Source organism: Podospora pseudopauciseta (genome assembly GCF_035222475.1).
Source record: "Podospora pseudopauciseta strain CBS 411.78 chromosome 5 map unlocalized CBS411.78m_5.2, whole genome shotgun sequence".
NCBI classification, from domain to species: Eukaryota; Fungi; Ascomycota; class Sordariomycetes; order Sordariales; family Podosporaceae; genus Podospora; species Podospora pseudopauciseta.
In genome coordinates, this window is record NW_026946666.1 from 743,769 (window position 1) to 760,670 (window position 16,902).

At 55.3% G+C, this 16,902-nt stretch overlaps 7 protein-coding genes and 1 non-coding gene across 8 annotated transcripts; 3 read left to right on the forward strand and 5 right to left on the reverse strand.

Moving 5' to 3' along the window:
* The first annotated feature begins 107 nt into the window (after positions 1-107).
* QC763_0081220 lies at positions 108-193 on the forward strand. Its single transcript has one exon. It is a non-coding gene; the product is annotated as a tRNA-Gly (tRNA).
* Positions 194-741: 548 nt separating this feature from the next.
* On the reverse strand, positions 742-7,278 carry QC763_501040 (uncharacterized protein; the record flags this gene model as incomplete). Its single annotated transcript, XM_062912706.1, has 3 exons — positions 3,628-7,278; positions 833-3,559; positions 742-768 (listed from the first exon to the last, which is right to left on the reverse strand). Exons 1-3 carry the CDS (start codon positions 4,321-4,323, stop codon positions 742-744), a joined length of 3,450 nt encoding a protein of 1,149 aa, XP_062763954.1. The 5' UTR covers positions 4,324-7,278.
* Positions 4,696-7,304, forward strand: LIS1_2 (Lissencephaly-1). Its single transcript, XM_062912705.1, has 3 exons — positions 4,696-5,318; positions 5,407-5,575; positions 5,635-7,304. Exons 1-3 carry the CDS (start codon positions 5,278-5,280, stop codon positions 6,817-6,819), a joined length of 1,395 nt encoding a protein of 464 aa, XP_062763955.1. The 5' UTR covers positions 4,696-5,277; the 3' UTR covers positions 6,820-7,304.
* Positions 7,305-7,386: 82 nt separating this feature from the next.
* On the reverse strand, positions 7,387-7,946 carry QC763_0081250 (uncharacterized protein; the record flags this gene model as incomplete). Its single annotated transcript, XM_062906110.1, has 2 exons — positions 7,387-7,579; positions 7,642-7,946. The coding sequence occupies 2 exons, from the start codon at positions 7,944-7,946 to the stop codon at positions 7,387-7,389; spliced, it is 498 nt and encodes a 165-aa protein (XP_062763956.1).
* A 596-nt stretch (positions 7,947-8,542) lies between these two features.
* Positions 8,543-9,245, reverse strand: QC763_501020 (uncharacterized protein; the record flags this gene model as incomplete). The annotated part of the gene is made up of 2 exons (XM_062912704.1): positions 8,543-8,809; positions 8,880-9,245. 2 exons carry the CDS (start codon positions 9,243-9,245, stop codon positions 8,543-8,545), a joined length of 633 nt encoding a protein of 210 aa, XP_062763957.1.
* A 1,075-nt stretch (positions 9,246-10,320) lies between these two features.
* Positions 10,321-12,072, reverse strand: QC763_501010 (uncharacterized protein; the record flags this gene model as incomplete). Its single annotated transcript, XM_062912703.1, has 3 exons — positions 11,060-12,072; positions 10,716-11,003; positions 10,321-10,659 (listed from the first exon to the last, which is right to left on the reverse strand). The coding sequence occupies exons 1-3, from the start codon at positions 11,291-11,293 to the stop codon at positions 10,321-10,323; spliced, it is 861 nt and encodes a 286-aa protein (XP_062763958.1). The 5' UTR covers positions 11,294-12,072.
* On the forward strand, positions 11,811-12,869 carry QC763_501000 (uncharacterized protein; the record flags this gene model as incomplete). Its single annotated transcript, XM_062912702.1, has 1 exon — positions 11,811-12,869. One exon carries the CDS (start codon positions 11,811-11,813, stop codon positions 12,867-12,869), a length of 1,059 nt encoding a protein of 352 aa, XP_062763959.1.
* Positions 12,870-12,908: 39 nt separating this feature from the next.
* Positions 12,909-16,893, reverse strand: QC763_500980 (uncharacterized protein). The gene is made up of 2 exons (XM_062912701.1): positions 16,064-16,893; positions 12,909-16,012 (listed from the first exon to the last, which is right to left on the reverse strand). The coding sequence occupies exons 1-2, from the start codon at positions 16,687-16,689 to the stop codon at positions 13,042-13,044; spliced, it is 3,597 nt and encodes a 1,198-aa protein (XP_062763960.1). The 5' UTR covers positions 16,690-16,893; the 3' UTR covers positions 12,909-13,041.
* Positions 16,894-16,902: the final 9 nt, after the last annotated feature.

Below are 16,902 nucleotides of genomic sequence, written 5' to 3' on the forward strand. Positions count from 1 at the left end.
CTTTCGCCCCATCCCACTCAGCTGGCAGAAAAAAAAGAAGATACCCACAGAGGCATGACAACACAGCTACAAGCTGTGTAGAGCAAAAGAAAAGGAACAGGCGCAATTGCGCGATCCGGGATTCGAACCCGGGTCCCTCGCTAGACCAAGATATGATGGGAAGCGAGGATTCTAACCACTAAACTAACCGCGCCTTTTTCCTTTGTTTGTTGTTGAAAGGGCTGTCTGTTTCACAGCTTATGAGAGTGGAAGCGGGGTAAAGCCGAGCTGTGTGTTGGCAAGCACTCCACAATCAACCCCCCCCTCCTCCACTTTGACTTCCATTGCATTCCAGGAGACGAGACACCGGTCTCTGGATCAAACACACCTTGAGTGTAAGGAGTAGCCAGAAAGAAGTACAGCATATCGATCAATAGGATTATCCCAGCTACCTCGACCCAGCTAACCCATCATTTGATAACCCCCCACACAAGCAATGGTCCCACCAAGCCATGTTTTTCCCATCCACCAGGTCCCCCAGATATCAGAACACACCATAGCAGCCCCCTGTAAAACATGCGGTATAGGTAAATGAGCAACAGTAAAGTGTACAGAAAGTAAAAACACCTATAAAAACGGTACAGGGCGGGGAATGGGTATGCTTCATCGCCCAACGCCGTGAAAATGCAAATGATAACATCGAAAACCTGTTAAAAGAAAGACAGCCGTACAGGTCCATGCGTTGGGGAGATCGTTTGAGCTCTACTGAGGTCTGCTCGCTGCCTTTGCCTATAGCTCTCTGTTAGTACCTGCCCTGCACACTTCTCGTCGAGGCCTCCGCAGCTGTACATACCTTCATAAGTTCAATCCTGGCCTTCAGCTGGCTCGTCACCTCGGCAGCTCTTCTCCAGCTCTCCATGCCAGACGTCGCGGGAGCACCAGAAGCATTGATTGGTGGATCGCCCAACCTGCTTCCTGCACGGCTCCCAGCCCTGCTCCCCGCCCGGTCACCATATCCGCCATAGGCACCGCTGCCACTAGCACTATCGTTATTGCGAATGTCTCTGTCGTCACCGCCGGAAATGTCTCGCCTAAAGCCTCTAGCTGGGCTGGCGCGGCCGCTGCTAGCGGTGCTGCCCGCGTACCGGGACTCTGGGGGAGCCATCTTTCGGGGGTGCGGCACACCGTCGCCGTTCTCCTTCTCCTCGCTAAGGGTGCTGGCGAAGCTTTGACGGGCTCTACCCGCACTAGGAGGAAGAGCGTTGTCACGGTAGATCCCGCCATCATCGTGCGTTGGGCTCAGAGCCCGGAATCCAAGACTGGGGGATACAGGGCTGTCTGCGCCCCCACCGTTGTTGAGGGCGGCTTCGGCCTTACTGAGCGCCCTCTTCAAACGGTCCAGCTCGCGTCGTAGCCGCTCATTTGTCTGTTCGGCAGCCTCGGCATCACTGCGAGCTCTCACTAGCTGTGTCTCCTTGGCCTTGATGGAAAGTACATCTCTCGTGTGATCCTCGATCAACTGAGCGTTTTGGTTCTTGAGCTCCTGAATTTCTGATGTCAGCTTGGACCGGTCGTGACGAGCGTCATCTAGCTGTTTGAGCAAGCGCTCATTGGCCATGCGCAATTCCTCTAGCTCGGCACGTTCCATGTGTGAGAAGGTAGAGGTCGGAGATGGGGATGCAGCGGGCGCGGGGGCTGATGGCGCAGCTGGTTTGGCGAGTGAGCGGCCAGCGAGACCACCGCGTCCCAAACCGATGCGCGGCTTTGGTGGAGGAGAAGCGGGAATGGGCTCCTCCTCTTCGTATTCTGGCTCAAATGCAGGTGATGGCACGCGAGGGGCCGCCGGTCTACGCGGTGAAGCAGCGCCGGCGGCAGGACCACCGAGAGTGCGCTTCTGTGGTGCCTTGAGACCCCCGAGCCCTGGCTTCCCGAGCTTGCTCCCCGCGGGACCGGGACGCGCAGCAGCTGGCGGCGCAGGTGGAGGTGAAGGCTCTGGCGGCGGTGCGGCGGCTGCTGGGGGTGCCTTTTTGAGACCTGGAGGGGCCTTCTTTGCGCCCAACGTCTTCTTGGGTGGTGGCCCCCGCGCAGCGGGAGCTGGCGGCGGCGGCTTCGGCTTATCCTTGGCCTTGACTTCGGCCGTCTCAAAGAACTCCTTGATCTTGGTCTTTCGGATATCATCAAGACCTTCGAGATGGGGGTTCATGGCTCTTTCGCCAATGATCTTCATGATGGTTCCCAGAATCTCGGCACCGCCAGACCGAAGGACCTCGCTACCCTCGGAGAGCAGCTTCTTGGCGCATTCAACGATGCTGGCAATTTCCTGCTTGCTCGGCACCTCCCTGGTTGTTCGAAGACACCTGACAAGAAACTTCATGGTTCCCTCCTTGACCTGGGGGTTCTTGTGAACGAGGAATGTGGTGATATCTTCCAAGCACTCGGTCAAGTTGGTAGAAAGAAACACAGCGTCCAGCGCAGCACCAAGCGCATCAGCAACCGTAACCTTCTTTTCCTTCAATCTCTCCATGATAGGCTGCATGACGTTGGAACGATACTTGGCGAAGCCCTTGCGCAGACCCTTGGCGAGCATTTCGATACATTGCGCTGCCTGAGTGACGACCGCAATGTTGGCGTCCTTCATGCATTTGGCCAAGCAGCGGGTGATCTCACCAAAATCACCATCCTTGATCCTTGGCACATTGACAATAGCATACAAGGCCTCGCAAGCTTCCTTTCTCTCCTTCCATTTGGACGAGGCCAGGTTATCGTAGAAATCCTTGGGCACTTTGCTGATGACGTCTTGTGGCTCGGCCAGGTCAAAAGCGTCAACCTCGCCAGCCTCTTCCTCCTCTTCTCCCTCCTCTCCATACTCGTCACCACCTCCTGCCGCAGGTGCCCGTTCCTTGGCCGCTTGCTGTGATCGCAACAATCGCTCCTGCTTCGCTGGACCTTCAGCCTTGATCTTCTCGAACTGCGCTTCGAGATCTGTCTGCTGTGTTGGTTTGAGGTCGCCCCAGAACATTGGCTTCATAGCCTCGCGCAGCCACCGGTAGAACTCGACCGCCAACCCCGTCGCCTCTGCTCTCACATTCTTGTCGGCGTGGCCAAACACCTTGGGTAGAATCTTGAGAACGGGTTTGGGATCCGCTGTTTTGCAGCCATAGTTGTGAAAGATCTGGGTCAAAGCATTAAGCGCCGCAGCAACAACCTTGGGTTGCTTGTTGGAAAGCACCGGCAGAATCTCTTCGATTACCGGGCCGGGAACATCAATCTCGATGAAGAGGAGCAACGCTTCGACTGCTGACGCCTTCGTCGCCGCTCTCGTGGAGGACAGGCCCTTCTCGCAAATTGGTGTGACAGCATGTTGTCTGGCTCGTACACCGCCTTCGCGGCCGCCAAATTTCAGAAATGCGCAGAGGGCAGCCAAGCCATCTTGTTGAGCAGCAACGTTGGAGTCTGCGACTGCTGTCTTCCACAAGCTCGGATCTTGGATGAATGGTCGGAATGCTGGGTCGTACTCGTCGGGGGTCTTTTCGAATGCCTGGGCAGCCTCCTCGTATGCCTGTTTTCGTACTTTCCAGACCTATTCGCCAACTGATGTTTTAGTTTGCCTGTCTGGTAGGTAGTCAGCGAATAAGGAGACGCGCGCACCTTGTGGACCCAGCGATCTGTAAGGGGCAAAGAGCTAAAGTCTTCTTCTCCGTCAGCCATGGCGGGCTGTTCTTCTTCAATGGATGGTGATGTGGTGGTAGAGTCGGAATCAAGCAGGCAGGATTTCAGCAAGTGCCTCCGGGGACTGTGGGCAAGTTGGTCGGTGTGGTTCGTAAGTCTGTCGGTCGAGAGGCAAGTCTTGCGTTTTTCTGAGCCTAGAGTTGAAGTTCGCTTGATTAGCTTCTGCAGCCAAGGCGGTTTCCAACGGCCCGTCATAGCAGCCAGTGTAGTGCGCCGTCTAAGGAACAGAAGCGCATCTGGGAGATTGGCCTTGGTGAGGCTGGAGGAGGGAATGCGAAGGAAGCAACATACGTGCGAGGGGTGAAGCAACAAAGCAAAAGCCAGCAGCTGTTTTCTTTGCGACTTGTTGGGTTTGGTGTCGAGACCGAGCTGGCTGTTGCGCGTGATTGGCTTCCAGAAGGAGAGCGAGGGGAAGCTCTTGCTCGGCGGGGGGCGATTGTTGCGAGGACGTTCGCCGAAAAGGATCGTCTGCGCGGTGGTTGTTGACAATTGCAGTTGTTGTGACTTGCCGCCCAAGATTTCTCGCTCAAGGCTGGCTCGCGGTGAGAAAGCGTGTCTGGGGCGCCCTGACCCTGTGCTCTTGGCTCTGCGGGACAGGTGTGGGTGTGGGGCCATTCGCTGTCACGGACAGTTGCCCTATGGATGCAGATAAACACCACAATGCATAAGGAATGCTCTGATGGAGTTGGGTACAAGTAGGGAGTCTCTTGATCCCTTGATTATTCTATGTGCGCATATGCACCGCCTCTCCAGTTGTTGGTAATTTCCTCTTGTCTTTCTCTGATGGCGGGGGATGCTGACTGGACCTTTCTTTCCACTGACAGACTTCGCTCTGGCAATTGTTGACATAGGGAATTGCTGCAGAAACCAAACCACAGTGTGGCTGAGGTGATGTCACTGGCTGAGGCTTGACACGGCTGGCAGCCTCCTGTGGCAGCTGTCGTGGCCCGACCTCTCTCTATCTTGGCAGGCCCGGCAGCAAGCATGGGAATTGGATGGCCAGCGACAGCAAATGCCACCCACCACAGATTGCGAGCTTGCTTTCGAGTTTCAAGTGTTGTTCTGCCCCGCTGGATGCCCGCCATAGAGGGACCATGAGATCCATTTCCCACGGCAACAACGCCTCCATCCAGAACTCCCATCTTCAGCCCTGAGTTGATATCCGTGTCTGGAAGCCCAACCACAAACCCTGGACACCTCGCCTTCCCCAGTACCCCAGGTCCACTTTTCACGACCCCTCCAACCATCCACCCAATCCATCCGCGCGTGCATCTGAGGATTGGGATTGAAACAGACATTCGACGAAACCTTCTCGAACAAAGCGCCACCCCTTTCCCGACGCTGTTGTTTGTCACCAACAATCTTCCGCCATCCTTCCATGCCCACCCGGAATCCACCTCAAAGAATACCTCACCTCTTGACACCGATTTCAACCCAACGGCCGCCGCCGAGACGAGAAGGTTCCCGACCGCTGATTTCAGGCCGATAAATTTCCCCGCAATTTCCTGTCTCCCGCTCTAGCAGAACGGCACGGCCCGGGGGCTCCAGGTTGCCCTCCGAGTCTCCGCGATGAATACAAACATCCTGACCACCCGTCAGGCTGAGGAGCTGTAGGTTTCCTGTCGTGTGATCACGTCCACAGCGGGCGGGGTTGGGTCTTGACGAAGCCGAGGCAGGCAGGGACTGACAGCGATGCAGACACAAAGCCATCATCGCCTACCTTACTGCCAACAACCTTTCGAATACCGTGTCGGCTCTGCGATCAGAGCTCAACCTTGGGGAGGATGTGTTTGATCCAGCAACCGCAAAGAAGTATGAGGGGCTGCTAGAAAAGAAATGGACGAGTGTCGTGCGGTTACAAAAGAAGGTCAGTCGCGTGGTCGGTTTCTGTGTTTGTCGGCCTGTCCATCTGACATTCTTTCCCAGATCATGGATCTCGAGTCCCGGAATAGCACTTTGCAATCAGAGCTCGAAAACAGCACCCCCACGTCCCGACAAAATAAAGATCCAGTAGCCTGGCTGCCCAAATCTCCAGCCCGCCACACGCTGCAATCCCACCGAAATCCAATCACATGCGTCGCCTTCCACCCAGTATTCTCATCACTGGCTTCCGGCTCGGAGGACCAAACCATCAAAATTTGGGACTGGGAGCTGGGCGAGCTCGAAAGGACGATCAAAGGCCATACCAAAGCTGTGCTCGATGTCGATTTCGGCGGACCTAGGGGAAACACCTTGCTTGCTTCGTGCAGCTCAGACTTGACCATCAAGCTCTGGGACCCATCAGACGACTACAAGAATATCCGAACGCTCCCTGGTCACGACCACAGCGTCAGCGCAGTTCGATTCATCCCGTCAGGGGTAGCAGGTGGTACCGGCAACCTCCTTGTCAGCGCGAGTCGAGACAAGACGTTGAGGATATGGGATGTGAGCACAGGCTATTGCGTAAAGACTCTTCGAGGACACGCCGAATGGGTCCGTGATGTCTGCCCATCCATTGACGGGAGGTTCATCTTGTCGACGAGTGACGATTATACCGGCCGGTTGTGGGACGTCTCGATACCGAACCCGGAGCCGAAGACCACACTGATCGGACACGAGCACGTTGTGTTATGTTGCGCCATTGCTCCTGCGGCTGCTTATCCACATCTTGCCGCCATGGCAGGGATCAAGAAGCCACCAGCAACGAGTGCCGTAGAGTTCATGGCGACCGGCTCAAGAGACAAAACGATTCGGCTGTGGGATGCGAGAGGGACGTGTATCAAGATATTGGTGGGCCACGACAACTGGGTGCGGGGCCTTGTCTTCCACCCTGGTGGAAAGTACTTGTTGTCCGTGGCTGATGATTATACGTTGCGGTGCTGGGATCTGACCCAGGAGGGTAGATGTGTCAAGACAATAGGGGACGCACACGGGCATTTCGTGCAGTGTATCCGGTGGGCGCCTTCGATCGTCAAGGATGTCCCGGCAGTCAATGGTGAGGGCGCCAATGGTGAATCGAACGGGACACCAAGGAAAGCAGCGGGGGCTGCCGGTGCGGGTGGTGAGGGGCAGATTCGGTGTGTCATTGCGACGGGGAGTGTTGATTTGAACGTGAGGATTTTTGCCAACTGAACCTACAGGAGGGGTACTCAAACATCAGCCACATTGCACACAAAGACCAGCTCGGTATTTAATAAGAGAAAAGCCAAGGAATAGGAGTTGGGGGAGCGATTTATAGCTTATCATGCAAATCATGCAAGCCGCCAGCGTCTGTCAATGGCAGGAGGGGCAAGTCGAGGATCGAGGTCTGAGAGACAAAAGGGAATCCTGTCAGTCGCTACAAACGGTAATTGGCTGCATATAATCAACATGTCCGAAAAACTTCTTGGTCGGTATGGGGGATCTTCAAGATGAGACGGTGTGCCTGTAAGAGGAAAAAGTTGCAACAATCAATGTTCACTTTGCGGAGGTGTGTGGTACAACTTTTGATGACTGATGAGCCAAAGAATTGGGCGTGAGAGGGGGGGATAATCTCGAACGTCGTGGGCCTTTTCTCGCTGGGAACAAGATGTTGTTGAACAGAAGTTAGATAGATACCCCCCAAAGTTGAACGATTTATGATTTGTGTGTTGTCGAGCTATCCGGTATGTTTGTGGTGAGTAGGCACAACGCCTTGCAGAATCAAAATGGGGGCTTTACTTAGAAACCCCTCATGCCTCCCCTACGGGGTACGAACTGCTTTCCACCTCGGTCGAGAATCTCGATAACAGTCATCCAAGGCTGGTCATGGGGTGTTTGGACGACGTGAGTTTTGATTTGGACGCATTGCTGGTTGGCATAGTAGGGAGAACAGGTTGATACCAAGCCCGTGAGGCTAAGTGGAAACAATTGACTGCAGGTAGAAGTGTTAGATTTCTTTCCGCATGATCTGTGACGAAGGATTCAAACTCTTACCGATTGTCCCTGCGAATGAAGCAGTCCTCAACTAGGGGGTGGCTTCCTCTGACAATTTGTTGAAACTTGGCGTCAATCTCGTCTTTGCGTCGCATATATTGCTTCTGCATCTTGCTCCAGGAGATGCAATCCGGAGTATGACGGCAGACCTCAGAGTTGGGGTGCTGCAACTTGTGAAACTGGCGACAAATGGCGTCCGGCAAGCGGTGGCCGATAATGGAGTGAATCCTGTGCTTCCACTCCGAGCAAAGATAGACGTCCTCCCGGCGTTCCACATCGGTCTTGGCTTGATAACATTGAGTCATGTGCCATCGACCCAGGACCTCCACAAGTCAGTCCTCGCGAGTGTCGTCGAGCTGATCGTGCCACTCCTTCAGGGCAGCTATGTCTCGGGTGTGATCTTGGGGTTCCTGTCATCCAACTCGATCGTGATACCGCCGTCATTGTGGCTCTCAGAGTCGAAGGGTGGCTTTCTGAAATACTCAGTGGTTTGTTTCTGCGGTCGATCATACTTGTTTTCTTCGTTCAGCCACTTCCCACGAGCCCAAGCATTGCTGGCTCGCACGGCGGCCGTAAAGGCTTTGTGGTCCTGCATCCCGTCGGGTTTGTTGTGTAGAATTCAAGGAGATAATGTACACCAAAAGAAGAGTAACAGATGACAGTCGGTCGAAGGTTTGCAATTTTCCAAGGTGGAATATTGGCAAGAGATTTGTGGCCAGCAAGACCTTAACTAGGTGGAAACCCCCTAGACCAACCTACATCGTTCTTTCCCTCTGCTACTTACTTGGTAAAAATCAATATATACTATCCCTCACACCGCCCCAAGATACCTCAGCCTGAGGATCGGCCCCTTTTAGGACCGACCCACCCCCTGAAGCTCTTCATTAGGGAACTGGACCTATTAAACCAACCTCCACTGCTCCCCATCATCTCTCTTCTCCTTCCCCTTAACCGGCACCCAAAGCCACAACACCTGCAAATGCCCCGGCGTGATCCCCATCTGATGGGCTCCCCAAAAGAACTGCCACACTGGCTGCACAGCCTTCGTCTTGCCCACCTCCTGAACCGAGAAACTGTCCCCGCTATCGTCATCATTTTCCGGAGCATCCGGGATGTCGTAGTAGCACCCCAGGTTCCCGTTGCAGAGGTATGGGTGTTTGAATCCTTGCTATTTCGCGTACACCCAAAAATCAACATCGGTCTGCTAAAATTGAAAAAAGAGGTGACATGGTACTCACGATAGTATAATACCTCTCCCCATCAATCCCGGCCTTGGCCTCCTCGAGGCAGTGCCACGCGTACGTGTTCTTGCCGTAGTAGCTGTCCTTGTTGTTGGGCATGCTCTTGTCGTTGAACGTACAGACGCCCCTTGACGAGACGAGCATGTAGGGGTAGCTTTCCGTCCGCGTGAATGTGGCGCAGTTGGATTTGGACAGCAATCCCGACGCGGTCAGACAGCCGATGGTGTCTGTTGCCGGGTCGGCCGAGACGTAGGAGCTCGAGTTGAGGACGTGGATTTGGCCTTGGCCGACAAAGTCGTCTATTACGTTTGGGGATGCGAGTGCTGCTCCTAAGAGGAGGAAGATTGGTGATGAGGTTCTCATTGTGTTGTTGATTTGTGGTTGGGGTGAAAAAATGATTCTTGTGAAGAGGCTGTTATTGGTGAGATGCGAAAAGTGATGACGAGGCTCAAGAAAGGCGGGGGATCACATGGCCCTTTTATTCAGATCTGATCTCGAAGGATTTCTCGGCTGCGGGAGCACGAGATCATAGATCATCTATGTTGGTGCCAAAGGGAGGTGTGATTCGGACTGACAAAAACCGGGGATAATTCCTCCATGACCGCTTCCCAGTTCCCATCAATATGGGGCCAAACACAACCTCATCGCATGTGTCAGACATCTATAAGCCTTTTTCGCTCTGCTATAGCTGTAGGGAATTTTCATCACCAAACCCAGTCGCGTCCAGACTTTCCCTTCAGCGCGACGTCAAAAGGGCCCTGAGCTAGACCCAAGAAACATTTAAAGTCGGTTCTGCCCAGTCGCCATGGTCGATCAGATATTACCTGCCAGACCTTGACAGATGCAAACTACTATGACAACCCCAGTCTTGGACATGACCATGGGCAAAAGCCGAAAGTGACCAAGTGACTAATGCATGACTGTGGTAGGTACAGGTCTACAGCAGCCGACCGTTGCGCCACTTTTCCCCGGATCGTCGCAGTAAACGGTCCTGAAGACAGGCTGACAGCTCGAGTTGGCTGGGCCGAGCACACCTTCCCCAACGGGCCGCCCATACAAAACGACAAACACCCCAGACCCTCTTTCCGGTTGAAGTGAGCGGTTGAATGGCCGCGCTGGACGTATTGATTAAATTAAATACACTCCAACTCTGCAGCTCGTTTATCTACAGCGAACGCGGGGTACGGTCATGTTTCCTCTTTGATGGCAGGGGTTCGATTCCTGAGCGCGGTACTTGGTTATTGCTCTCGGATTTGTCATGATTAGACGTCCAAGAAAATCTAAAGTGCTGACGTGTGTGTCCATGAAACCTCTTTTGCTCTGAAAAGCTTGTTTCCGCACCTGCTTGATTTGGGGGTTTCCTTTCAGGGGTACATTGAAGGTATAATTGACGGATTAGGGCCCTTTCCGGGAACTCGGATTCTGCTGTTGCTTTTTCTTACCAGCTTTTGACCTGCCAGATGCCCAGATGATCAGTTCCTTCTCCTTGCGGATACGTCCGAGAAGGCCTGATGCGGGCCACTCGCTCCAGCGGTCCCTTGTTGGGCCGTTGCAGGGCCGATTGGGCTGCTTCGTCATTATCAAAAACCCCGGTCCCACCGCCAGCCAACACATCGTAATAGATTCCTTCTCTCAAGGCCCATGGTGGACCAGGAAGCTTGAGGTCTTTGTAGAGGGGAAATTCGAGGCAAACCAGCTTTGCAGGTTGAGGCCCGAGCAATTCTCCCATTCGACGGCCCCAGTCTCGACGCATCTCCGGGAGGAGAGCACATAAGAACTGGCCGGTCAGCACAGACCCGAGCGGACATGGCATGCCAAAAGCAGCAGACTTACAGTGTAATCATAGATAAGATCAAAACCCTCAAAGGTCTCCCCCTCGCGCACACACTTGCCCTCCCAGTCGCGCTTGAAAAAGTCACCAGCCATAAACGTTACCTCTCCCCGCTGATCCTTCGGGTACTTTTCTCGATTCCCCTCTCCATAGTTGTGTGCAAGGGGTGCATCTAGTTGCTTCGCGGCATAAGCCCTCGCAGTCTCGACACCGGTCGGTGAGACGTCAAGCCCATACACATCGAACCCATGCAGGGCCAGCATCACGACGTCATAGCCTTTTCCGCAGCCCTACAATGATTGTTAACATCTCATGGCGCCATTCTGTGAAAGCCGAGTAAACATACCGGCACCAACGCCTTTGGCCTCCTTTGCTCACGCGACGGCCATGGAGCAGACTCGATCAAGTCAATAAGGGCAGGCGATGGCTTCCCCCTGTCCCAGAGATCGTTCTGCTGCGAGTCCCACAACGCCGACCACCCACTGGTCTGGGCGTCTCGGGTTGTGTGATTCGCCTGAAAATGCTTGATGAGCTTAGTGGGAACAAATGGTTCCCCGGAGTTTGGTGTGTTAGAAGTCATGGTTTCGATTTCTCGTTCGTGGTCAGGGCAAGCAACACAATCAAAGGCAAAGGCGCAGGACAAAAAGACAACCCCTCTCAAATTATTCACAGGTTCACCGGAATACTTGCCCAAAAGTGGAGCCTAGCAACCGTGTCATGCCAAGCTGGGTTACATAAGCCATCTCCTTCTCCCCCTTTTCTACCCCTGAGATAATTGTTAGAGTCAGTGCTAGAACAAAAAGTCAACATGGGAGGGTTGGTGCAAGATGATAGCAAGCATTATATCAGCCACGAAGATTGACGATCGCCGTACCCAGTCGATTACCGAGCCAGCAACCGAAACATGGAGAAGCTCACTGCCCCCGCATCGACAACCTCCACGCCTACTCCAAACGGAATATTGGAGACCGGCCCTTGAGGTGAAATCACTATACCAATTTAGCCTCGACCGAACTGCAGCCTCGCTCACCAGCAATTCTGTTTCGAAATCATGAAGGCCAAGCCAGACTTTGCTGCGTTCATGTCTCCACGCCCGTATGAGGCTATATATCGAAAGGCCTATTTACCTTACCACCCGGCTCAAATCCGACCATGCGGCTCTCACCCACGGCAATCTCACATCTTCACATCCCAATGTTCATAAAACACCACCCTCTCACCCATCCCACCACCATGACCCTTTCAACCACCACCGATCAACTACCAACAAACTCCCCCAGAGCATCATGGCCAAACTCACCCTCCTCACCCTCCTAGGTCTGCTGACCCCAACAGCCCTCTCCCTCCGCCCCTCCCCAGGCTGCGGCAAAACCCCCGCCCTCGTAACCTCCTCCTCCACCACCACCCCCCTCCGAATAACCTCCAACAACAAACAACGCGAATTCTTCGTTCGCCTCCCCCAAAACTACAACTCCTCGACCCCCCACCGCCTAATCTTCACCCTCCACGCCCTAGGCGGCACAGCCCAGCAAGTCATCGCTGGCCAAGGGGGCTACCTCCCCTACTACGGCCTCCCCCCCCTAGCCAACTCCTCCACCATCCCAACAGTCTTCGTAATCCCCAACGGCCTCAACAACGGCTGGCAAAACTCCAACGGCGAAGACGTCACCTTCCTCCGCTCCGTCCTCTCCACCGTCGAGTCAGACCTCTGCGTCGACCAGGACCTCCGCTTCTCCACCGGCTTCTCCTACGGCGCCGCAATGTCCTACTCGCTCGCCTGCTCGCTCGGGAGGGAGATCAGGGCCGTGGCCGCGCTGAGCGGGAACCCCCAGATCAGCGGGTGTGCCGCCGGCTCCGAGCCCGTCGCCTACTACGGCCAGCACGGGACGACGGACAACGTCTTGCCTCTGGCTCAGGCGAGGCAGATGAGGGATCGTTTCCTGAAAAATAACGGTTGCGCCGCCCAGGCTGAGCCGCCCGTCCCGGCGGCGGGAAGTCAGGGGAAGGTCAAGACGGTGTATACCGGTTGTTTGCCCGACAAGCCCGTCACGTTTGTCGTGTTTGACGGGGGCCATGTTCCCACCCCCAGGGAGACAGGCGAGAGCGAGACTTTTGCGCACAAGGAGACTTGGGAGTTCTTTAGTCAGTTTACCTGAGACCGTCAAGTGGGTAACAGCACAGAGGTCATCAATGCATACCAAGTTTTTTAGTTTCAAGTATTTTCATGTGCTCATTACTGCTCTGCTAGGAAAACGTACAAAGGCCTAAAATGAACCCATGAATCATCATCCTCAACAATCCGTCCCCACACCCTCCTGATACACACCCTTAAAACCTATCAACCCCAGTAACCCTGTTCACAGCCTCCTTCACATACCCACTAATATCGTTATCCCTCCCACAATGCTCACACTTGTGCATAACCTTCCCCTGCGGCACATTTACATTGCCAGTCCCAACACCACCAACATTCCCATTGGCAGTACCCGAACTCGCAGCCCAGGCTCCAGTAGCAGCAGCAAGAGCAGGGCTCACAAACTTATTTTGCCCAGTCATATACTGCTCAGACTGCACGGGCTGCATACCCCTCGTCTTCAAGTCGCTGTTGTTGTTGTTGTTGTTGTTGCTGTCTCGCGGAACTGAAGATCTGTAAGCATTGGGCATCACCTCAGGGTTCATTTCCATAGAATGATCAGCAGGGCGGGAGACAGACTCTCTATACGCCTCAGGCATCACCTCGGGGCTCATTCCCTGCTGCTCATGCGGCTTGGTCACCGACTCCCGGTAGGTATCTGGCATGACTTCTGGGCTCATGCCCTTGGCCGTGCTGGGGAAAGAAGTATACCGGAGAGTGGCCGATTCGCCGGCGGCGGGTGGAGGGTTGGTAGCCTTGCCGGTCTCGGGAGCAGCGTGCACCGGAGGCGAGACAACCGTGTGGTGAGACGACGGGTGCGCGTTGGTTGGGCTGGAGGATGAGGCCGGAAGAGGCAGGTCCTTCAAATGGCTATCGCGAGTGTCGATGTTGGAAGGCTGGCTTCGGTGATGCTGGGTGAAGGGAACACCAGTCGGCCCAGTGGGTGAAGACACGTTACGGCCGGACGAGTGCTGGTCATGGGCTTGGACGGTGGGCTCCGTGGCGCGACGGGAGTTATCCTTAGGCTTAATCTTAACGCCTGAGGGTGTTCCAGAGGGCAACTTGTTGTATGGCCCAGAGTCGGTCCTGTTCTGCGAAGGACGGCTGGACCCAGAGGCGGCAAGATCGTGTGCTCTGCTACCCTCGGTGGGGCCAGCATCTCTCTTAATACCAGATTCAGTACCGGAGGGGAGATGTCTGTACTGGCCGGAATCCTGAGTTAGATTCCCCTGGCGTGAGGTCTCAGTCGTCGAGCCGCGAGCCTTGTGTGCGGCCACGCCAGCAGCACCAGCGGCAGCGGCACCAGCGGCAGCAATGCCGGATGCATTGCCGGAAGAGAGATGGTTATAGTTGTCAGGCTCTTGATTTATCTGACCCTCGGTTGAGTGGCGAGCGGTGTTCGAGTTATCGGTAGACTGGTCACTCTTCACGCCAGATGTGGTGCCGGAAGCAAGATGGTTGTAAGCACCAGGCTCCTGCGTGACAACACCAGTCCGAGATCCATGAGACTCGGATTGACGAGCAGAGCCTAGAGCCACACCAGACGGAGTGCTAGACGAAAGATGGTTGTAGGCAGGCTCCTGAGTGGAGGATCCTGTGTGAGTATTGTTGGACTCGGATGGGTGGCTTGAGCTAAACGGCGGACTAGAAGAGGCAAAGACATTGTAATCACCAGGCGCGTTGGCCACTGGTCTGCTGGTATTGATGGACTCATGTACAGCTGACCCACGAGGGCTGATGTTGGTCGAGTTTGACTGGACGCCAGAGGGCAGAGTGTTGTAAACCACGTTGGTGTCTGGGTGCTGGTTGGTGGCTGTGTTTGCCGCGGTAGAGTCCCTTGATTGCCTCATAGCAAGTGGGGCACCGCTGGCGGCCGCGCCAACCACAGCAGCGGGAACCCAGCTATGAGAGCCCTTCGGATCATCGCGAGGAGGGGAGGGCGGCTCTCTAGGATGCTCAAAAGGAGTGGAGGGGTCATCATGCTTGTGGGTAGCAAGTCCGACAGGAACAGCTGTGCCGGGAACTGGGTGGGCAGGATCGTGCTTGTGAGCAAGTTCAACAGCATCGAGGCCGACGGCAGATCCAACCCCTGAGCTTCTGGGCTGCCTAACTTGAGCTGTGTTGCTGGCGGGGGCTTGCGAAGCGAGCGGCTGGTTGGGGTGAGAAGAGAATGAAGGCTTCTCCTGCCGGGTGTTTTGGTCCTCGGTGACCTTGCCGTCCTTGTCCTTCTTGTGATGCAGCAGCCCAAACGCACCGGCACCAGCAGCGGCACCAGCAGCGGCCTTGGTACTGTTGTGATTCGAGTTATCAGTGTCAGTAGGGCTATCGGAAGATGCCCTGCGGTCCTTAGGCTCGCTCCTGCTTCCCTTTCTAAGGCGGTTGCGAGTCTTTGTGGTACCCGTCGTGCTTCCAACCAGAACAGGCTCTGGCTTGCGCTCAGCCTGCTGCGCGGGAGGCTCGTGGGTCGAGGTATCTTCCTGAAGCCTCTCCTCGTCCTTATGCCGGGTGAAGATGCCAAGAACCTTGTGCTTCTTCTCGCCTTGGACGGATCGGCTCCGGCTCCTGTGCTTGTCGACAGACGAGTTGCGTCTATCATCCCGCGGCTTACGCGAAAGGAGCCCGCCGGCAGCACGAGTGCCCTGATCCTCACTACTGCTCCTCAAGTGCCTAGCCTGAGTCTCGGTGTGGGAATTCTGAGCATCCTTGTCGTTCCTATTCTTGTCCGCCATGCCGTAAGCCGCGGCACCGGCACCGAGGGCAGCGGTGCCTGCAAGAGCAGCGTTGCGGCTGTTCGATGTCGACGTAGCTTCATCGTCGCGCGCGTTCTTGGGAGACGACGAAAGCGGGAATGCTCGTTGGGTGGGGGACTGTCGGCTCACGTTGATCTCACGGTCGGTCGGGCCTGAGCCAGGCGCTGCAACAAAAGCATTGTCCCGCGAGACGCTGTGGGGGAGCGAAGGAGGTGGGACATTGGACCTGTCAGTTTCAGAGAATGTCTGCTTCTGCTGCCCTTCAGGAATCTCCGAAAGGGGGGCAGGAAGCACAGTACCGCCGGGGCCGCCAGCCGTGGCATTCCTGTCGCCGGTTGTGACAGCCTGGCTGTGGCGCCTGCTCTCTGCATCCTGGCTGCCGTGGCCGGATACTGAGTTATATACTCCAGTACCCCTGGGGAAGTCAGCGGTGCCGACGATGTGGGATGTTTCGGAAGCTGCTGACCTTTGAGGGAGATGATGGTGCTGGTCATGGTCGTCCTGCGCGCTGCCATGACCTGTCACCGTGTTATAGATACCTCCGCTGGAAGCCTTTGGGAGGTCGCCCCAGTATGGTGGGTCGGAGCGTTGCTCGTGGCTTCGACGCGGGGTTATGTCGGTGCTGTCAATCGTGTTGTGGTCACGGATGGCTGCTTCAACCCCAGGGCCAACGGCAGCAGCACCAAGTGGCTTCTCATTGGCATTATTCCTTCGGATCGGGAACTCTTCATCACTGTTCTCTTTGGCCAACTGTCTTGGTTGTAACGATCCATCATCTGCTGGCTGGGAGGTCTGGTAGGGTCCAACATCGTCTCGGACGTAGGTGCCCCCACCAACTGCTTCTGATGGTCCAACCCAGCGGTCATTGTTGCCCTTGGCTGGTTGGATGGTTTCGGACTCGGTAAAGTTGACACCGGAATCGGTATGAGCGTGGCCGCGGGAATCGGTCGCCTTGGGGAGCTTGTTGAGCTCATGGTGGTGGTGACCTTGGTCTTGCTCTTCCGGGTACTGCCGGGGCTGCTGCACAGGTTCGTCGGCTGGAGTGGGTGGGATCGAGGAGGGGAAGGCCCCGGGAATGTGCTGCGCCGCCATGTTCGTCAAGGGTCGAGAGGAGGTTGTCAATCAAATTTGCACGAGGTGGTCAACGTCGTCACAAGATGTAGTCCGTGAGCAAAGTCTGAGGGAAGAGTAAGGCATGTACCACAAGGTACAGATGTGGGAGAGAGACAAGTAGTAATTATGCAGTCTATTTGATGTGCGTAGGAGTCAATCTGGGCCGGGTTGGGCCGGGCAGAGCTACGTCAA